This window comes from Somniosus microcephalus, chromosome 1 (genome assembly GCF_052327205.1).
Source record: "Somniosus microcephalus isolate GS21.2 chromosome 1, FLI_Smic_1.0, whole genome shotgun sequence".
Classification (NCBI taxonomy): Eukaryota; Metazoa; Chordata; class Chondrichthyes; order Squaliformes; family Somniosidae; genus Somniosus; species Somniosus microcephalus.
The window spans coordinates 162507550-162529193 of NC_140987.1; the positions used below are offsets into that span (position 1 = coordinate 162507550).

Below are 21644 nucleotides of genomic sequence, written 5' to 3' on the forward strand. Positions count from 1 at the left end.
CAGAGAGTGGTGAAACTGTGGAATTCTCGACCACAGAAGACAGTAGAGGCCAATTCATTAAATATATTCAAGAAGGAGTTGGATATATTTCTTAAGGCTAAAGGGATAAAGGGATATGGAGAGAAGGCAGGGACAGGGTAGTGAATTTGGATGATCAGCCATGGTCTCATTGAATGGCGGAGCAGGCTCGAGGGGCCGAATGGCCTACTCCTGCTTCTATCTTCTATGTTTCTATGTTTGTATAAATTAATGTAAGTAAAAAAACAGTAATGAAGAAAATCATGGCACTAAAGAGTGACAAATCCCCAGGACCAGATGGTTTCCATCCCAGGGTTTTAAAGGAATTAGGTGAGCCCATTGCAGATGACCTAATTATAATATTCCAAAGTTCTCTTGATTCAAGAACCATTCCTTTAGATTGGAAAATTGCGCAATTCACTCCGCTATTTAAAAATGGTGAGAGAGGGAAACCAGGGAATTATAGGCCAGTTAGCCTAACATCTGTTGTTGGGAAATTGCTACGCCTAGAAATTCAGTTGCGCTCGCCAGCCGTTAACGCCATAAGAGGGGTAGATTTCCAGCGCTAGGCACTTAGCGCCCGGGCGCAGAACGAACTGCGCCTACGCCCAACTTCAGTTGTCATTTAGCGCCGGCGCAAAGTGTTTGCACCCGCTCAGCTGCGCGCGCAGCTTATGACGTCATTTTGTCGTGCAACGCTGTTTGTGCGCCCCAAACCGGAAATTCAGTGGCGCCCGCCCAATGTGGGCGTGGCGCTGTTAAGAACTGTGAAGTGGAACGCAACAGAGGCCCTGCGGGCCTCGGGGAGCGCTAATTAAAGGGCACTTACACTGACCTATAAAGCCCAGCCATTTTGCTGCAATGACTTTAGTGCTTTGGATTTCTGGACAGAGACCAAGGAACAGAGTTACTGATTTGGGACAACATAGGAGAGGTATTTTTGGCTTCTGGCCAGAGCTTGGAAATTTGATTCATTGTGATTTCACTGTTTGCAAGTTTATTATGGGGGGGCAACCCTCAGTTGCAGCATTATGTGCGAAGGGCTCGCAGATGCTGTGTGAGAGGGCCAGCCATGCCTAGACGCAGAGGGGCCATCAGGCGTCGGCAACGTAGGCCTTACCCACTCAGGGAATACCGGCAGCAGGTGTCCTATCTCACCATGACTGCCGCGCAGTGTGTTAAGAGGCTGCGCTTCAGAAGGGAGGTGGTTGCAGAGATCTGCCAGCTGCTTCACCGAGATCTGCGTCCGCAGCTGATGTGCAGGACGTCTCTCTCGGTGGAAGTGAAGGTCACGGTGGCTCTGAACTTTTATGCAAGCGGCTCCTTCCAAGCCGCTGCTGGGGACATAGTGAACATCTCCCAGTTCGCCGCGCATCGCTGCATCCGGCAGGTCACCAATGCCCTTTTCGCGAGGAGACACCAATTCATCTCCTTCCCCATGACCCTAGAGAGGCAGGAGCAGCATGCAGTCAGATTTGGCAGGATCGCGGACTTCCCCATGGTGCAGGGCGCCATTGACTGCACGCATGTGGCTATGCGGGCACCTATCGACAATGCTGAGGATTACCGCAACCGGAAGGGCTACCATTCCCTCAATGTACAGCTGGTGTGTGACCACAGGCAGCGCATCCTAGCTGTCAATGCCCGCTTTCCAGGAAGCAGCCACGATGCATTTATCCTGTGCCAGACTACTGTGGCTGACATGTTCGAGGCACAGCTTCCACCAAGGGGATGGCTTATTGGGGACAAGGGCTACCCTTTGTGTACATGGCTCATGACCCCGCTCCGCGCGCCCAGGACCCCTGCGGAGGAGGCATACAACGAAAGCCATCAAGCCACAAGGAACATCATAGAGCAAACGATTGGCATCCTCAAGCAACGGTTCCGCTGCCTGGATCGCTCCGGCGGATCTCTACAGTATTCGCCGGATAGAGTCTCCCAGTTCGTCGTCGTTTGCTGCATGCGGCACAACCTGGCTATCCGCAGGACTCAGGCACTGCCACCTGACGTAGCACCACCACCTGAGGAGGACGCGCAGGAGGACCATGAGGAGGAGGAGGAGGAGGAGGAGTACCAGGCCAGGAGGGAGCCACAAGGTCCAAGGGCCGTCCGCCGGCGGCTTATTGAATGACACTTCTAGGCCCCCTGTCAGGGAATGGCTTGTGGCAATGAACGCACCAGAATGCAGCCGCTCCGCAAGCCCTCAGCCGCTTAACGCAACAACCACTGGAAACATGACACCTGGACAAGCTGAATAAATAAAAAGCTTTATTTAACAAACTCAGGGCCCTTCCCACATGAAACAGAAAAACAGACAACACCCCCCAAAAAACTGTGAAAAGAATATCTCACTCCCACAACCTGGGGAGGAATAACAAAACTTGCCCATCCAATTGGCCTTCATTCTCGGCCTTACCAAAAGAAGCCCCCCCACAACAGAACACAAACACCCCCATATAAAAAACCATTGGCCTTCATCCTCGGCCTTACCAAAAGAAGGCCCCCCCACAACACAAACACCCCCATATAAAAAACACCGTAGCCACCATACTCTACTGTGTGTGCCGAGAGGGCGAGTCCTTGTGCAGCCTTGTGCGGCCCCTGCCCGACCTGTTGCTCCGCCTCAACCTGGGCCCTGTGGGTGTTGCAAGGCTGGGGGAAGGCTCCTGAGGGGCAGAATGCGTGACGGCAGATGCCCTTGGGGGTCGGCCTAGACGAGGTCCAGCCCTGGAGGGGCCGGCTGCTGACTGCTGCAGCTGTGGTTGCGCAGCATCAGTCTCTGCAGCAGCTCGTCGCACCTTGGCTGGGGGAGTTGCAGTGGCGGCTGCAGCAATGGGGGCAAGCTGGCTGATGGCACGCGCTCGCTGTTCGCCAGAGACACTGGCACTCGGCCGGGCTGGCAGTGCAGCAAGCGCAGCAATCTGGTGGAGGCCAGACCGCTGTGCTGCAGCAGGGCGGCGGGTGCCCTGGTGATGCTTCCGCGACACAGCGAGTGTGGCAGAAGTGAGTGCCCGAACTGCCCTGGTCTGTGCCCGCATCAGATCAGTGAGTGTCTGCACGGCACCACTCATGAACTCGCGACTCGCGTCCTGCGCTGCCGCGAGTTGGTGGACACCCCTGTCCTGCGCTGCCGCGAGTTGGTGGACACCCCTGTCCTGTGCTGCCGCGAGTTGCTCGACAACCCTGTCCTGTGATTCCCCGAAAGCGGCCACACTATGAGCCAGGGACTCAATGGCCTGAGGCAACTGTCCCACAACCCCCATGAACTCCTTGTGGCGCCGCTCCGAATCCGCTGACATTTGATCAAGGAGGCGCACCTCCTGGGCGAGGTCCGTCTCCGGACTGGAGGCCGGACTCTCCCTCTGGGGAGAAGGCCGCCGAGCTGGCCGACCTTTCCCGCGTGCCTGGACGCCACTGGGCCCAGCAACTGCCCTCCCCTGCAACACTTCCCCCCTCTGGGGAGAAGGCCGCCGTTCTGCCCGACCCTTCCCGCGTGCCTGGACGGCACTGGGCCCAGGAGCTACACCCCCCTGCAACACTTCCCCCTGGCTCTCCTCCAGGCAAGACGTGTCCCCTCCATTGCCATCCCCTGGCACAGATGATGCTTCCCCCGATGTGCCGCCTTCCTGTTGGTCCTCGTCGTGCTCCTCTTCCGAGGGTCTGGCACTCTCTGCTTCAGGGACCTCCTCCTCACCAGCTGAAAGCAGGAAGGCACAAGAGTAGCTTTACAGTGAGGACAGGGCGTCAGCGAGGGAGGCATGAGTGGTGGCATTCAGCGCATTGGTCGGACAGTGGCAAAGGATGTAGATCTGATGCGCTAGGGGAACGAGAGAGGTCCAAACGGTCATGTCCTTACCATTGGGTCGCAGCACAGGGTCGGCATCTCCAATGGCAACAGGGCCAACCACCCGGCCACGCATGAGTCGAGCCACGCTCTCCTCCAGCTCACTGAGCTCCTGGAACTGGGCACAGCCTCCCCCGGTGACATTCTGGCTCTTCAAATTCCGGGCCATCTTGGCCTGCAAGAGAAAGGACGGCCTCTAAGTACATTGTGGTGGCCTGTTGTTGTGTGCACTGCCTCCCATGGTGGAATAGCTTGGCCAGTGTGGTGGCCTGTTGTTCTGTGCACTGCCTCCCATGGTGGAATAGCTTGGCCAGTGTGGTGCCCTGTTGTTGTGTGCACTGCCTCCCATGGTGGAATAGCTTGGCCAGTGTGTTAAGTGCAGAAAGTGCTATTGAGGATCATGCCAGTGCCATAGCTGCGGGAGGAGGGCTGGCCATTAGGCCTTTGAGGTCCCTTTGCCCATAATGTGAGGTGCACATGCAAGGATGAGGAGGACACTGGAAAGGGTACTCACCTTCACCATCCGAGTGAGGTCGTTGTACTTCTTGCGGCATTGGTCACCAGTCCTGGGGACATCGCTGTTGACTGACACCCTGTGGGCGATTTTCCTCCAGGCTCTCCTGTACTGCCTCCTGGGAGCCTTCTTGCCACTGTCCGGGCACAAGATCTCTTTGTACCTTTCTAACCCCCGAACCAGCACCCTCAAAGCATGCTGGGAGAAGCGCTGCGCTCGTTCACGGGCCTTCTCCATGGCTTCAGGCGCTATTTGGGTCCACCAGCAGTGTTCAGGCCTAGCTGCAGGGCTCCACTATCCAGGGCGTGGCTGCAGACAAAGTCGACCCTTCCCCCTTTAAGAGCTGGCTGGCGTCAGGGTGTCTGCTGTCAATCAAAACATGACCGCACCTGCGCTGCGCCCGGCCTCGGCGTTATCAGTCCGCACCGCCGGCTTAGCGCCTGAAGATAGGAGTGCAATGCCAGTTTCAGTGCTCGCCCAAACTCTTGGCCAGATCTACTGAATTTCGGCGAAGTGACCTGCAGTTTCTGGCGGGCGCTAACTTTAGCGACCGCCCGACTTTACCGCCCCAAAAGTGGCTATACTGAATTTCTAGGCCCTAGAGTCTATAATTAAAGATAGGGTGACTGAACACCTCGGAAATTTTCCTTGGATAAGGGGTAAGCCATTTAGGACCAAAATGAGGAGGAATTTCTTCACCCAGAGAGTGGTGAACCTGTGGAATTCTCTACCACAGAAGGCAGCAGAGGCCAATTCAATAAATATATTCAAGAAGGAGTTGGATATATTTCTTAAGGCTAAAGGGATCAAGGGGTATGGAGAGAAAGCAGGGACCGGGTACTGAATTTGGATGATCAGCCATGATCGCATTGAATGGCGGAGCAGGCTCGAGGGGCCGAATGGCCTACTCCTGCTCCTATCTTCTATGTTTCTATGTTTCTATAAAATAATGTAAGTAAAAAAACAGTAATGAAGAAAATCATGGCACTAAAGAGTGACTAATCCCCAGGACCAGATGGTTTCCATCCCAGGGTTTTAAAGGAATTAGGTGAGCCCATTGCTGATGCCCTAATTATAATCTTCCAAAGTTCTCTCGATTCAAGAACCATTCCTTTAGATTGGAAAATTGCGCATTTCACTCCGCTATTTAAAAATGGTGAGAGAGGGAAACCAGGGAATTATAGGCCAGTTAGCCTAACATCTGTTGTTGGGAAATTGCTAGAGTCTATAATTAAAGATAGGGTGACTGAAAACCTCGGAAATTTTCCTTGGATAAGGGGTAAGCCATTTAGGACCAAAATGAGGAGGAATTTCTTCACCCAGAGAGTGGTGAACCTGTGGAATTCTTTACCACAGAAGGCAGTAGAGGCCAATTCATTAAATATATTCAAGAAGGAGTTGGATATATTTCTTAAGGCTAAAGGGACCAAGGGGTATAGGGAGAAAGCAGGGACCGGATACTGAATTTGGATGATCAGCCATGATCGTATTGAATGGCGGAGAAGGCTCGAGGGGCCGAATGGCCTACTCCTGCTCCTATCTTCTATGTTTCTATATTTCAGTTGATCAGAGCGAGCCAGCACGGATTTGTGAAAGGCAGAGCATGCCTGACAAACCTGATTGAATTTTTTGACGAGGTGACTAAAGTAGTGTTTAGAGGAATGCCTATGGATGTTATTTATATTAACTTTTAGAAGGCATTTGATAAAGTCCCACATAAGAGACTGTTACTAAGGTAGAAGCCCACGGAATTGAGCGAAAATTATTGACCTAGTTAAGAAATTTTGCTGAGCGGCAAGAGACAGGCAGTAGGGATAATGGGCAGGTACTCAAATTGGCAGGATGTAACTAGTGGTGTCCCGCAGGGATCTGTGTTGGGGCATCAACTATTCACAGCATTTATTAATGACTTAGGTGATGGCATAGAAAGTCATATATCCAAGTTTGCTGATGACACAAAGATAGGTGGAATTGTAGGCAGTGTGGATGGAAGCATAAAATTACACAGGAATATTGACAGATTAAGTGAATGGGCAAAACTGTGGCAAATGGATTTCAATGTAGACAAATGTGAGGTCATCCACTTTGGACCTAAAAAGGATACAACAGGGTACATTCTAAATGGCGAAAGGCTAAAAACAGTGGTAGTCCAAAGAGACTTAGGGGTCCAGGTACATAGATTATTAAAATGTCATGAACAGGTACAGTAAATAATCAAAAAGGCTAATGGGATGTTGGCCTTTATACCTAGAGGACTACAAGAGCGTAGAAGTTATGCTGCAGCTATACAAAACCCTGGTTTGATCACACCTGGAATAATTTGAGCAGTTCTGGGCACCACACCTTAGGAAGGATATATTGGCCTTGGAGGGAGTGCAGCGTAGGTGTACCAGAATGATACCCGGACTTCAAGAGTTAAATTACGAGGAGAGATTACACAAATTAGGGTTGTATTCCCTAGAATTTAGAAGGTTAAGGGATGAGCTGATCGAAGTTTTCAAGATATTAAGGGGAACAGATAGGGTAGATAGGGAGAAACTATTTCCGCTAGTTGGGGATTCTAGAACTAGGAGGCATAGTCTAAAAATTAGAGCCAGGCCTTTCAGGAGTGAAATTAGGAAACACTTCTACACACAAAGGGTGGTAGAAATTTGGAACTCTCTTCCGCAAATGGCAATTGATGCTAGATCAATTGTTAATTTTAAATTGGAGATTGATAACTTTCTGTTAACCAAAGGTATTAAGGGATATGGCGTTAGGTCGCAGATTAGCCATGATCTCATCGAATGGTGGAGTAGGCTCGAGGGGCTGAATGGCCTACTCCTGTTCCTATGTTCCTCACCCCGTACCGCTTCCGTTAAAACTGGAAGTGTGTGGGTTGGGGTCGGGTTTGTGATCTTTAGAATTTTAACATCCCACCCGACACAATCCCACCCTTTTTTTGTGGTTTAAAATTACTCCCCCCCCCGCCCCGTGTGTCTCAGTGAGGATTCATAAATCTGATTGGTTGAAGAGGCACACTGTTACTTGACCTGCTCACATATGCCACAGATCCCCTGTAGAGGGCGCCGCACTGAAAATGATCTTTAAATACCTGTGGGCAGCTGTAAGTGCAATAAACGGCGAGCGCCGTTCCTTCACTGCTGACCACAAAATCCGGGCCTATATGTTTCAACTGGCAATTTAAAAAATTTGTTAAACTTGGCAGAGAATCTTGAAGATTGGAAATAGGCCCATATTTCAAAGGAATCAAGACATTTACTTTGAAATTATGGCCAAAATGTTCTGAGACCTGACACCACCAGTGGGGCTTACATGTAGCAGACGGCTTATCAAAAATTTTTAGCAGTGCACCCCTGGTTTTCTGATGAACTGGTTGCTGTGTTTGAAGCCCTTCTGTTTGTATGGGGCCTCAGAAAAGTTTGGCCTTAGGGTTGGGAAACTCTTTCAAACAATCTTGAGAAACCTAGGGATATAAGCCTAAAAATTACTGTATACAGCATTAGTGTATATATAAATTATTATTCACTTTAAACAGGTTAATGCATTTGTAAAACTGCAGGGAAAATAATGGCCGGGATTTCCTTGGAGCTGCTCCCACTCCCCTGATGTAACTTCACCGGATATGTGTTGGAACCCCTGGGAGCAGCCCTGCAGAATTTCTTGGCCACAGTCGCATGAATTTATTAAGCAATCATACACTAATACCCTGCTTAGTAATTTCTAGACTATAGTTTACTCCACTAAATATGGCAACAAAATAGATGCGAGTATGAAGCGGACAACATTGTTTCTAATCTTCAATTAAAATGAAAGAAAAGAGGAAAATATAACCTTCAGTTGCTGAACACTTGAAAAAGCACAATTTATTAAAGGACAGTCAGCATGGATTCAGGAAGGAGTCTTCTTTAGCTAACCTGCTGAAATCTTTAGAAGAAATTAATGGCATAGTGAACAAAGGAAATATTTTTGATAGTATACACTTGGATTTTCAGAAAGCTTTCGACAAGGTTCCATATCAGTGATTAAAGGTTAAGGTAATAAATCAGGGAATATATGCTGCTAGAGAGAAAATTGGCTTAAAAACAGAAAACTGAGAGGGGTAGATTCTTGTCTTTAACGATCCTGGTACTGAGATTTTCGTGCCCCGAATGCATATAAGGAATTCAGGCTCAAATTAAGGGATGAAAAATTGTGGTGGGTGCACACCGGAATTCCTGATATGTGCTCCCGATGTGTTAAGCACGGTGCTGGGAAAGCTAAAGATGAACATTTACTTCAGGGTGCCCATAAATAGGAGCTTTTCAGGTGGTGAGGCAACAGGTGGGGTACCCCAGATATCAGCCTTAGGACTTTTGCTGTTTTTAATGACTTAAATAAGAGTATAGCAAACTAAATTTCCAACATTTGAGATGGCATTGAAATAGGAGGCCATGCAAATAATCAGGAAATCTTAAATCAGTGCCAGAAGGATTTAGATCTTTTGGGTAATGGCCTGTACATGACAAATGGCTAAATATGATGCTTAATACAAGAACAAATAATCAAAAGAATGAGCCTGTGTTAATTGGAAAGTTATGAACAGGAAAGAGATCTTGGGGTTCTGAGGGATAAATCTAAGTACAGTGCACAGCTGCAGCAAAAAAGGCAAATAAGGTACTGAACTGCATCAGCAGAGTGATGGCATACAATTGAAAGAGGTCATATTGTTGCTATTTAAGGCGTTGGTTAAACCCCATCTGAAGTACTGTGTGCAGCTCTGATCGCTTAATCACAGGAAGAATAGCAGTGCCCTTCTGAGGTTAACAGAGGTGAGCAACAAAGATGTGTGTATCAGACATAAAGTTAAGGAAATTGGGCTTGCTTTCTTTAGAGAAGATGGAACTCTGAGGTAATCTGATTGAAATTTTCTAGATTATGAAAGGAATTAATAACATTGAGCCCAGTTTATTGTTCATTAGGGTGAAGGGTTAGATGCCAGGGAGCATGCTAAAATTAAGAAATTATCAGTGGAAGGAAAGTCAAGCATATCTTTTACACTCAAATAACAATAGAATTATGCAATAAATTAGCAGGAAAGGCGATTGAAGCAGTCAGTGTAAATGAGTTAAAGAGACCTTTGGAGAGAGAAGGGATTGAAGGATATATTGCAATAGTAGATAGGTGGGATTGATTTGTGAAAAAGGATGGGCTTGTTTGAGCCTATGGATCTTTTTGTGTTCCTGAATTTTGTTAAAAATTGTTTTAATCTGCAGGTACATTTTCACTCAACCAATTGTGAACTTGATTATGAATTTTCTTCTTCCAATTCAAAATCTCTCGTGATTCTTTGATGAGCTGTTCAACTATTGTTGACCATTGTCCTTCTTCAATGGTACTGTTCAGGAATAATTCAAACTATAAAAGAAACAGAAATGTCGGATTAAGCTGAGTCATGAAAATGTGTTTACTGTGGGTTTAATAACATATTGGCCCAGAAATTCGGGTCGGAGGCTTCCCGCGGGTGCAAGCCCCTGACCTGCACTTACCTTGTGCGCCGGCCGTTGTGCTGTGGGCCCGCGTGGAATTCCGATCCGGGGCCTGCTCCAACTGCCGGTGCACAGTGCTTGCCTATCCCAGGGGCGCAGTTAGTTCGATGCGTCCCCTGGGATCACGTGGGCCATGGGGAGCCAATCAGAGCGGGGAATGCTCCATTCATAAGTTTGACAAGAAGAGCTGTCAAAACTTATAAATACTACGGGCCCCAAAACATCATTAAATCTTCAAATAAATTTTAAAAACCATCACATTTTTTAAATAAACTATAAATTACATGAAATAACTATTTTAAACAATAATTTAAATTAAAAAAAAATTTTTGTTTTTATTTTCTAATGGGGCTAAAAATAAACTTACCTTGCTTTAAAGTATTTAAAAATAATAAACCTGTGGAAAAAATGTTTTAATTTTAATTAATTCACCACTTACCTCGTAAAAAGCAGGCCTTACGCCTGCTTTTTATATGTGTAAATTCTGCAGACTTAATCTCCCAGGAAAACCTGTAAAAAAAACCTAAGTTCGATGCGCACGCGCAGCCTTTCCCGCGCACGCATTCGACCTCTGAGCCCCTTCGTTCAGGGGAACGGAAGTGCCGGTTTCCCGCGCATGCGCAGTGCATGCAGGAAACCGGCACTTCCATTGGGCCTACGGGTGAGTACCCCGTGCGTACTCACCCGTGGAGACCCGAATTTCTGGGCCATTAGTGATTGCTGCTTTGTTTAGGAGTGCTTGAAAAAACTCACAGTAATCAGTATAAAAGAGGCTTTTTTCTACTCTGCTGAGCTCTTAACCATCTAGCTGGGGAAAAGTGCCAGGAAGAGAAAAAATTATTTCCCACACATCAGCCTATCTGCTGCTGAAACCCTCATCCATGTCTTTGTCACCTCCAGACATGACTATTCTAATACTGTCCTAGCCAACTCCCATCCACCAACCTCTGTAAACTTCAGATTATCTAAAACTGCATTGCTTATATCCTATCCTGTATTGTCCCAGTTGCCCATCAACCCTGTTCTTGCTAACATACATTGGCTCCTGGTTCCCAATGCCTCAAATTTAAATCTCTCACCCTTGTGTTTAAATTCATTCATAGCCCCATCCCTCCCTCTTTCGGTAACCTCCTCCAGTACTACATATCCCCCCCACCCCCGCCACCCCCAAACTCTCCATTTTTCTGACTCCAGCCTCTTATGCATCTCCCTTCCCTTCTCTCCACCATTGGTAGCTGTGCCTGACCTGCCTAGCCCCCTTGCTCTGAAATTTCCTCTGTCTCTCCACCATCTTTAAGACCCTCCTTAAAACCCACCTCATTGGCCATGCTTTGGTCACTGTTCCTAATATGTCCTTCTTTGGCTCAGCATCCAGTTTTTTCTTTACACCTTTGTGAACTAAATTGTGACTTTTTTATGTTAAAGGTGCTATATAAGGCATGTTGTTGTTGCTGTAACTGAAGATTTGCAGTCTTTTCCTTTTGTACTTGCACACTTGGGTTTAGGTTTTACTGTCAGATTTTGGCTTTGGAGTTTATTGTAATATTTTTATCCAGTTAGGCCATTTTAAAATATTGTCTTCAATAGTAAACATAAAGCATCTATATTTGCAAAGCTTATATCAAACTCTCATACCTCTTCGAATTCAAAATCAGTTGAAAATCCTTCAGCCAATGTGCGGAGTAAAGATTCCAGCAAAAAGTATTCTTTATAGCTACAATAAGAAGGACAAAAGTAATTTGAAATATAAATACAATGACAATCTTATCTAAAGAATATTATTAGTATTATCTTGCCTCAGTTGGTAGCATTCTTGCATCTGAGTCAGAAGGTTGTGCCTTCAAGCCCCATTCAGGACCTTAGTGTGCAAGTAGACTCATGCTCCAGTGCAGTACTGGATTGATTCCTGGGATGCGGGGATTGTCCTATGAGGACAGATTGAGTAGACTAGGCCTATATTATCTAGAGTTTAGAAGAATGAGAGGTGATCTCATTGAAACATACAAAATTTTTACAGGGCTTGACAGCGTAGATACAGGGAGGATGTTTCCCCTTGTTGGGGAGTCTAGAACCAGGGGTCACAGGCTCAGAATAAGGGGTTGGCCATTTAGGACTGAGATGAGGAGAAATTTCTTCACTCAGAGGGTGGTGAATCTTTGGAATTCTCTACCCCAGAGGGCTGTGGAAGCTCAGTCATTGAGTATATTCAAGACAGAGATTGATAGATTTTTGAATATTAAGGGAATCAAGGGATACAGGGATAGTGCAGGATAGTGGAGTTGAGGTAGAAAATCAGCCATGATCTTATTGAATGGTGGAGCAGACTCAAGGGGTCGAATGGCCTACTCCTGCTCCTATTTCTTATGTTCTTATGTTCTTATGCAGTACTGAGGGGTTGTTGTATTGCTGGAGGTGCTGTCTTTTGGAAGGGGCACTGAACTGAGGACCCATCTGTGGTTTAGGTTGACATAAAAGATCCCATACATTATTTGAAGGGGAGCAGGGAGTCCTCCTGATGTTCTGACCAACACTCTTCCCTTAACCAATTACACTAAAATTTTTTATCTGGTCATTCACCTCGTGTGACTAAATTTCACAAGTATATTCAATAGTTGTGAAGCAGTTTGGGACATGAAAGGAACAATATAAATTTATTTAGACAGCAACTTTTCACCTCCAGGACCTGGATTTGAATCCAGCACAGAAAATTATAATCTTCTCAAACTACTGGTGGTACCGGCCCTACATGAAATTAGTTTGAGCAAACTTAACCTAGTTCCTACTGGCCATGGCCTCATAGTACAAACTTGCTGACAACTTAGCACTATATGAACAGGCATTCTCAGAGATGCCTAAGATGGCTAGTATTGGAAATGGAAATATGTCACGTAGGTACACATTTTGAGGTTGAGGCTGAGGCATATGTTAAAGAGTAAAGGGAGCTATGCTCTCTATCTAACCATGCTATACCTGACCTGGTGAGTATTTGATAATATTTTTCTCTGATCCTTACTATAAGCAAAAAACATCAGTGCAAGTATTAAATGGGGAAAATATAACCACAGATACCCAAAATGGAAAGTGTTCTATTCCTCACCACTAACATCCTTCACCTTGATGAATACAATTAAAAAAAAGTCCTTCAAATAAACTTAAATTTGTAGATCAAAAAAGACTGACGTCAAAATTATCTTTTAATTTATAATAGGAGTTAAAAAAATGTAACATGACTTTACTGCAAGATCCATAACATGTGATTCTTAGCATAATATTTTGCAAGATAGGATGTATTATAGTGTGTGGACATGGATCAGCTAATCAAAATTTACCTCTAATAATGGGGTGATTACTTATTAAGAGCTGCTGAGACTCTTCACGGTATCCACAAAAGATATTTAGGAGGAAAAATTTGGTACCTTAGTGCCTCCAATTAGTGCCAGCAGATAGCGCTAATGGGGCGCTAGAGCATTATTGCTGGGGCAAGGTGAATCCAGCGCCGCACGCCAAATCCTGCCCCCCCCCCGGGCCAAATGGCCTACTCCTGCTCCTATTTCTTATGTTCTTATTCTCCAGCATAGACAGTGTTTGGGAGTCGGCTTGTCCCCCGCTTGTGCACTCCTGCTCACTCCTGTTGTGAGCCACCTTGGCCTGCAAGGGAAAGGAAAGTGTGTGAGTGAGTGTGGAGCAATGTTTTTGGGTGATGTGCCTGCTATAGTTGAATAGCTGTCATTGTGAGCATTGTGTGCAAGATGTGGGTGTGAGTGTTGGTAGGTAGAGATTGTTGGTGGGTGAGTGCTGGGGGTGTGGTGCTTTGGGCAGTGGGTGAAGACTGCAGTTCAGATGGTGGTACATAGCATTTGTCGAAGCATTCGCTCACCCTGACCACCTGAGTGAGGTCGTTAAATTTCTTCCTGCACCGTGTGTGGGTTCTGGGGACAACAGAGCCACCCGAGACGTGCTGCGCTACCTCCCTCCACATGGTGCAGAAGACTTGCGGCAAGGGCCTCCTGCCACTTGCCGCGTAGAGCACCGCCCTCCATCTCTCCACAGCGAACACCAACACCTCCAATGCTTGATCGCGGAATCTGCGGGCTCTCTCCCTGGGGCGTGGATCTGCCATGAATACAGCTGCTTCAGTCCTCTGGCTCCTTCTCCTTGACCTGCTGCTGCTTGCTGAGGCAGCTGCACAGCCAGCAATACTGAGAATGAGGTCCTGCAGCATAAATGAACCTCCCCTTTAAGAACTGGAAAAAGCCTGTGACAATCATGACTTGCGATTAGACTGCACATAATATGGGGCCACCCTTTAAGTCTAGCACCAATGAGCTTGGGCTTACAGACTTGAATTAGGACTTCAATCATTTCTTTGAGCAGTGAGCACGAATTTTGTGTGCAGTCTAAAGCATTAGCGCCTGGCGCCAATTCTCCAACTTTTCTAATTATACCACTCATTCCTGGGCTATAATGAATTTCTAGCCCAATATACCCTTAAATCCTATGATAAAGCAAAACTTCAAACAGAGCAGAAAAAGCAACAAAGAAAGGCAAGATTCTCTAATGATGCACTACAAACTGTTGTAGATGGTGTGACTGAACATCCAATTAACATCTAATGAGTGAAGGGTATGTTATGAAGAAACAGAAAGTAGGCTTGGTCTGGGAGGACATGGAGAGAGGGTCAGTGCTATGCTTTTCCCAACTGCTGTGGTGAAGTTAAGGTGTGTAAGAGGGTGTTTGATGTGAGGAGAACTGCTTTGGTATTCAAGGATTCTTACTGTGACTTTTATCTATGGGAACAGGATATAAAGCAAAATTTGGTATTGACCCCTGTATAGGTACTAATGCTGTGATAACACATCATGGGAAACTTACCAGTGGAAGTGTTCCATGTGAAATTTCAAAGGATACAAAGAACATTAACAAGAGGTTTAAATGGACACTATATAAAATCTTGATCCTACCTTTCATGTCCTTCACCTATGGTGTTGTTCACACATGGCCATGAGCCAGAGGTGGAGCAGCTAGATAGGGAAAGGAGCACAGGGAAGGGAGCAGAGGATCCAGGTAAGGAAAGCAGTCAGGGTCCGTGAAACAGAATAGTGGTAAATGGAATGCAGCATAAGCCCCAGGTAAGCAGCAGGATCAATTTCCTATTGACTGGCAACTGGATATGACAAAGTTCAGAGCCATGGGTTGGCAGAGCTGTTAATGGACTGATGCTGAGAATGGAGGCTTAGGGGTAAAAATTAGTTATGGCTTGTTTTTGGGAACATAACCCACGGCTCGCATGTAGTGCTTGCCCCAACCGCGAGGTCCAAGGCACGCCCAAAATAGAGTCTCGGGTCTCATTGTAAAAATTTGGGTGAACTGCTGGCACTTGTTGTGCTTCCAGAGGCAACTCGCCTATTGTAACAGTTGCAATTTCGGTCGCCTGCCTTGTCGACAGTGGCACTAAGGTAAGTCTTGGGGAGAGGGTGGAAGCACAATGAGAGGGGGGTCAATCGCAGGTCAGCAGCAGCTCTCAGGAGTGCTATGGATCTGGGAGGAACACACCAGTTCCTCCTGGCTCCACAGGAATTTTTAAAATAAAAACTTGCGTCTTTGGTGATGGCCGCAGCGACCCATGAAGAATTCTGAGCGGAGCAGGCCCGCAGCCTGCTCTGCTCATTGCTAACCAATTGGGACTGAAACAGGCCCCTCATTTACACATATTAGGAGCTTAACCCCTGTTTCAGGTGGGTACCACAAATGCCTGGGCATCCACCTATGCCAATATGCCAGTGCCTGTACCCCTGTGCTGATTGGGCACAGGATATTGCTGCCTAAAATTGGCACTTGTTGCGATAATTTTCTACCCCTTAGAGTTGAAGCTGGGTAGTGGCCAGTGAAAAATTCAGGGTTGGTTCTGTTTATAGCGTGTTTGAACTATTATTGTAATTTTATTTAATATAATCCCTTCTAAGGGATGGGTGGAGGCTTTGCACCTTACAAACCCCCATGGAATGTCTAACGTGAGGCCAGGACTTGGTGTATCCAGGTAACACCCAAATTTCAAGCCCTTCCAGCCAGAATTATGTTAGAGGTTCTCCAGAAGGGTGAAGGGTTTTTGGAACACAGCATTTTTTGACATTAAGATTGGCGTGGTCTTTGGAGTGATTATTTGCAAGGGGTCTTCTGCGTCCTTCCAACATTGGGGAACTGCGCATGCGTGCATGCACCTAGTCACAGGGCTGTGGCCTACCTGTGGAGAATTGGAGGAGGAAGAGGAGAGGAGCTCAGAGTGGGGAGAGGAGAGGAGCTCAGAGGGGGATGAGGAGAGGAGCTCGGAGGGGGAAAGAAGGTCAGGAATGGGGAGAGAAGGTCAGGAACTTGAGGGGAGGAGGTCAGGAACTTGGCGGGGAAGAAGGTCAGGAACTCAGGGGGGGGAATGTCAGAACTCGGTGGGGGGGAAGAAGGTTAGGAACTCGGAGTGTGGAGAACTCAGGAACCCGAGGGGAGGAGAAGGACAGGAACTCCGGGGGGGGGGGGAGGTCAGAACTCAGCGGGGGGAAGAAGGTTAGGAATTCGGAGTGTGGAGAAGGTCAGGAACTGGGGGTGGGGGGAAGGAGATGGACAGGAACTCGGAGGGAGATGGTCAGGAACTTGAGGGGAGAGAAGGTCAGGAACTTAAGGGGAGGAGAAGGTCAGGGACTTAGAGGGAAAAGGTCAAGAACTCAAGGGGAGCAGAAGGTTAGGAACTGAGGGGGGAGAAGGTCAGAAATTCAGGGGAGAGGAGGTCAGGAACTCAGGTGGGGGGCGGAGGAGGTCAGGAACTTGGGAGGGGAAAGGTCAGGAACTCAGGGGGGGTGTAGGTCAGGAACTCGTGGGGGGGGAGAAAGTCAGGGACTCGGCAGGGGGGAGGGCAGGAACTCGGCGGTGGGGGGGGAGGAGGTCAGGAGCTCGGGGGTGGTTGTTAGAGCATGGAGAGAACAGTGGAGATGGGGGAAGAATGTGATCCAGGTCTAAAGGGGGAGGATGAGAGCGAGAACGTGATTCCGATGGGAAAATGGATCACGTTTGCCCCCCTCTGTTAGATGTGGATTATGTTCTTCCCCCATCTCTGCTGTTCTTTCCATGCTCTAACAGCCCCAACCCCCCCACCATCCCACACCACCCCCGCCGCCCGCGCTCCTGATCTTCTCCACCAGATGAATTAGTGAATCCCTTCTCACACACTGAGCAGGTCAACGGCCCTCCCCAGTATGAACTCGCTGGTGTATCAGAAGGTTGGATACACACACACCTCACACACGGACTCCACACACATGCACCCCACACAAGTACCCATAGATGCACCACACACACGGACCCCACACACATGGAGCCTTCATTCTGAATTAACATTTTTATAGCACTTCCAGGAGGAAAATAAAATAAAACTTCAAAGAAGTAACTAAACCACTAATTAGAGTATAATGTCTTTTATTTTACCAGCCAAGGACAACTATAATTACAATTGCAGAACACTAGATAACAGAGGATCTTCACAAAGCTAACTACACTTCCACTTTCTGTAGGCTGCCTGACAAGACTGGATCAAATTACACAATGTAGGTACGCTACAGCAGGCAGGATCAAATTACACATTCCAAACTGTTGGTTGTGTCTTGTCCTCCAAGGGGACCAGGTCAGAAACCTGGGCCTAGAAATTCAGTATAGCAACTTTTGGGGCGGTAAAGTCGGGCGGCCGCTAAAGTTTGCGCCCGGCGCAAAGTCGAGCCCCCTTCGCCGATATTCAGTTGCATCGCCCTAAGAGGTTGCTGCTGCGCTAAAACAGGCGATGCACGACTATCATTAGGCGCTAAGCCGGCAGCCCGGGGCGCTAACACCGGAAGTTGGGCGCAGGGCAGGTGCGGCAAGCTGCTGATTGCCGGCAGACACTCTGGCTCCGGTGAGCTCTTAAAGGGGGAGGGTGGATTTGTTTTTTTGACAGGCCGAGACTAGTGTATTTGTGTTTTTGGGGAGGGTTTCTCTCCATCACTTTGTTGTTGTTGTTGCTCCTCCTCCTCCTCCTCCTCCTCGTCCCAAAGAAGGAGTGTTGCAAAATGGCTGCCTTTTCTACTGCAGGAGTGCCCTTTAATTTGCGCTCCCCGCGGCCCGCCTCGGCTGTGTACCGTTCCACTTCACAGTTGTTCGGGCCGCCAGGCGCACAATGGGGCGGCACGAGTGAAGTTCCGGTTCCGGGCGCACAAAGGGCGTTGCACGACGAAATGACATCATGATCTGCGCGCGCAGATGAGCGCGCGCAATGACTTTGCGCCGGCGCTAAATGTCTACTGAAGTTGGGGCGAGGCGCAGATCGCGCTAACCGCCTAGCGCTCGAGAACTACTCCTCCTCAGGCGCTAACGGCTGGTGCAGCCAACTGAATTTCTAGGCCCTGGTGTTTTAAATAAATGCTGCCACAAGTTTTACTGTTAATAATCCAACCCTAATGTTCAACAATGGAAAGAGTTTGAGAACTCAAGAAATCTTAAAACCCAGAAAAGCCATCACTAAACACTTTGAAAATAGCTGCCAAAATTGTTTTGTATAACAAGAAACAAAGCACAGCACAAACTTTTATACTACGAACTAGAGAGCAGGTCGGGTGACTGGTACGTCCAGTGAGAACAAATTGTACTGGCCTACCAACTGCCGCACATGGAGATTATTTGGAGATCCAGGCCAGAGACAAAAAAGGGGTCGATTTTCAGTGTGTCGTGGAGTCGGGATTGGAGGCGTGCGGAGGGTTAAATTCCCAAATTCGGGGGTCCCGACACCATCCCGCCCAAAACCCGCCTCCATGTAAGTTTCAAAGGAGGTGGGTACCCGCCCCGCACTGGGACCTGCTGACCTGAGGCGGGAAGGGATTAGTGCCAATTAGTGCCAGGTAGTTAACAGGCAGTTTTTAGCCTAATCCCTATTTTGAAGGTTGTCGTGTGGGATTGCCGATGGCTCCAAACCATGCCAAGTTAGAGGAGTCGGGCTGTTGGGTTGAAGGACTTGGAGGGGTCGAGATGTCGGTGTTCAGGTGAGTGATGGGTGCATGAGTACAAAGGTAAGTGTGTTTGGTGTGTCTAAAGTGTGTAAAGATGTTTAAATTACCTGTACTTACCTTTACAGCCTTCCTTCCTCTAGGTTTCGGGAGTCCATCATTCAGCCGGCACAGAAAGCAGAGTGGCTGCGATCTATCAAAAGTGACAGCCTTCAGCTTTCAGTGCCGGTAAGATTTCTAACTGAGTCTGCATAGAAGGACTCATGTTAGAAGTAGGACTGTCAGTGTTTGACAGCTTCAAACAGCTGTGAAACACTGATATTTCATCTGTCAACCGTCTTGACAGATGAAATTTCAGTCTTGTAAAGTCTGTGGGTTGTATAGCGAAGTAATACACAGACTACAAGAGTAACTTAAACAGGACTTTACTATTCGAAGGTCAGGGCGAATCTGCCCAATAAATTCTGCCACAGCACTTATATACCGGTGTGGTCACCGTCGGTATTACAGTATACAGCAGCCAGGGTAAAGTAGTGCCACACCTAAAATAGTTCTCTTAAAGGTGGACGGTTACATACAATAGTTCTCTTAAAGGTAGAACAGTTACATACACTACAATCCTCCCTTTTTAGCTTACAACATACTTATTTCCCATTAACATAACATCATAACATATCCAACTTCATGTTACAACAGTTCACAGAGGTAGTCTCTGCGGAAACAGTTCACAGATTCAGTCTCTGCGGGAAACAGTTCACAGATTCAGTCTCTGATCTTCTTGACTCGGTCCGGACCACGCCTCCGTGGTGTAGTCGGGTCACCTTGCTAGAGGGACTCATCCCATAGTCCTTCCCTAGACTTAACAGCTTTACTTCCATCACTTCTGAACCAGCATTGCTGACTTTTTTAAAACAAACAAAAAACAGTTGGATTGCCTTGGGAAATTTTCCTACTTTCCAACTGATTTGGCTCCGTTCAGGGGACCACGTGTGTGATCAGGTAGAGGTAATAATGGTTCAGATGGTTATCATCTTCTGCTTCGCCTTTTCCTTTTTTGCTTCTTGGAGACTCTCGGGGCTCCATTGTCAGCTGCCAGCTGTAACGCCACCATCTCCCTATGTTCCTTAGACTTTAAGTGATTCATCCTGATTTCGGCACTTTGGGAGTTCTCGGCACAAGCTGGGCAGACCAGGTCCTCGTAATATTCAGTGTCACTCAACAGATCATGGTAATATTCGGTGTCGTCCTGAGCTAGGCCAGCGAGAGGGTCTTCTATTTCCTCCTTACCCAGCTGGACGTTAGCCGACTTTTGTTCCAAATCCCGACATCTGTCCTGAAGAGACTTCATCATGCGTTCAGATTCATCCCGCTTTTTCTGGGCTTCCTGCAAGTCTTTTACTAATGACCTCATTTGTGATTTCAATACTTCAACTTCATTCGGAGATTGATTGATCGGACTATTCAATCCCTCTACTGAAGTAGCTGTTTCAGTATTCTGTTGTTCTACATTGCCGTGCGTCAGCGTACTTTTGGCATCCAAGGGCTGTTCTGCTGCAGACTTCTCAGTCTGGGTTGCCACCTCAGCTCTTCCAATGACTTTTGAGAGCTCCCTTCCCTTTGAAGATTGAGGCTCGTATTTAAGTTTTTCCCATTTTAGAGTTTTATCCCTCAGCATATGAATGAGTTGGCTGACTGTTAACTCTTCTGTCCTCATCCCTTTTCCATTAGCTGCAGGGCTGTTTAGAACCTTGTCCTGGGGCTCCTTTGCTGCTTCTACTTCGCCATCATCCGCAGCCACCATCATTCGAATTTCCACAAATGAATCGTCCGGTGATGCTGCACCCAACTTCAGTAGGAGCTCGGAAGTCATGTCGACCAACTCAGCTTTTTCTGCCTGCAACCTGCTAACCAGTGCCTTCAGTTGCAGCACATCTTGTTCCACCGGATTGGAGCACGCCCCTTCAGAAGCCGAATCAGCTTTGATTCGTTTGGCCTTCTCGTGCAGACGGTTTGTGTGCTCCTGCTCCCTTTTCTTCCCCAGCTGCTTCTGTTGTCTTTCCAGATTCTCCCATTCGGTATCATAGAACTTTTTCATTGCTTTCATCTCTTGCTCGAGACGGCAATTCAATTGTTCTAATTGCTGTCGTAATCTGAAATAAGTTTGCGTTCGAGCTCGATGTTCCTCAGTAATATATATGTCTGTAACTTGAACAGACTCAGAATTCTCTGTCAAGCTATGTTGTTGTTGTTCAGGGGAATTCTGTTCTGAAGCTTTGTTCTCCTCTGGAGCATAAGCCTTTATGCCCACATTCGTTCTACCAACCTTAGTCAGCAAGTTCATTTTAGACTTGTCTTTCATGCTTGGGCTGGTCTTATCGTCATCCGTTTCAGAGTCTGAGCTGATTGTCTGCCCCGAGTCCTCACTCGTTATTGCTTTGAGGTAGTGCCATTCCATGTCTATTTTCTTGATCCACTCCCGTCCTAGAAGTGGTGGTCCTCCCTCAGGTAGTACGTATAAGTCCATTCCGGGGTGTTCTTTGCCCCTGTCTCTCACCTTGACTCTTATCTTTCCCATGGGGTATACTTTATGCCCCGTGTATGTCTGCAATACGAACTTGGTATCTCTCAAGGGTATATGTGAGAATAGCCGGTTGTAATCCCTTCGATTTATGACTGATAGGGCTGATCCAGTGTCCAATTCCATTCTCACTTGGACTCCGGCTATT

The 21644-nt window shown here is 47.4% G+C and overlaps 1 protein-coding gene across 1 annotated transcript in view; it reads right to left on the bottom strand.

Annotated features, from left to right (window-relative positions):
• Positions 1-8216: 8216 nt before the first annotated feature.
• LOC147124429 (aminopeptidase Q-like) overlaps positions 8217-21644 on the bottom strand; it is a 338328-nt gene continuing 324900 nt past the window's right edge. The window contains exons 19-20 of the mRNA XM_085987070.1: positions 11540-11618; positions 8217-9773 (exon numbers count right to left, since the gene is read on the bottom strand). Of these exons, the coding sequence (XP_085843196.1) occupies positions 9621-9773; positions 11540-11618 (232 nt within the window). The 3' untranslated portion in view covers positions 8217-9620. The remainder of the gene's footprint in view (positions 9774-11539; positions 11619-21644) is intronic.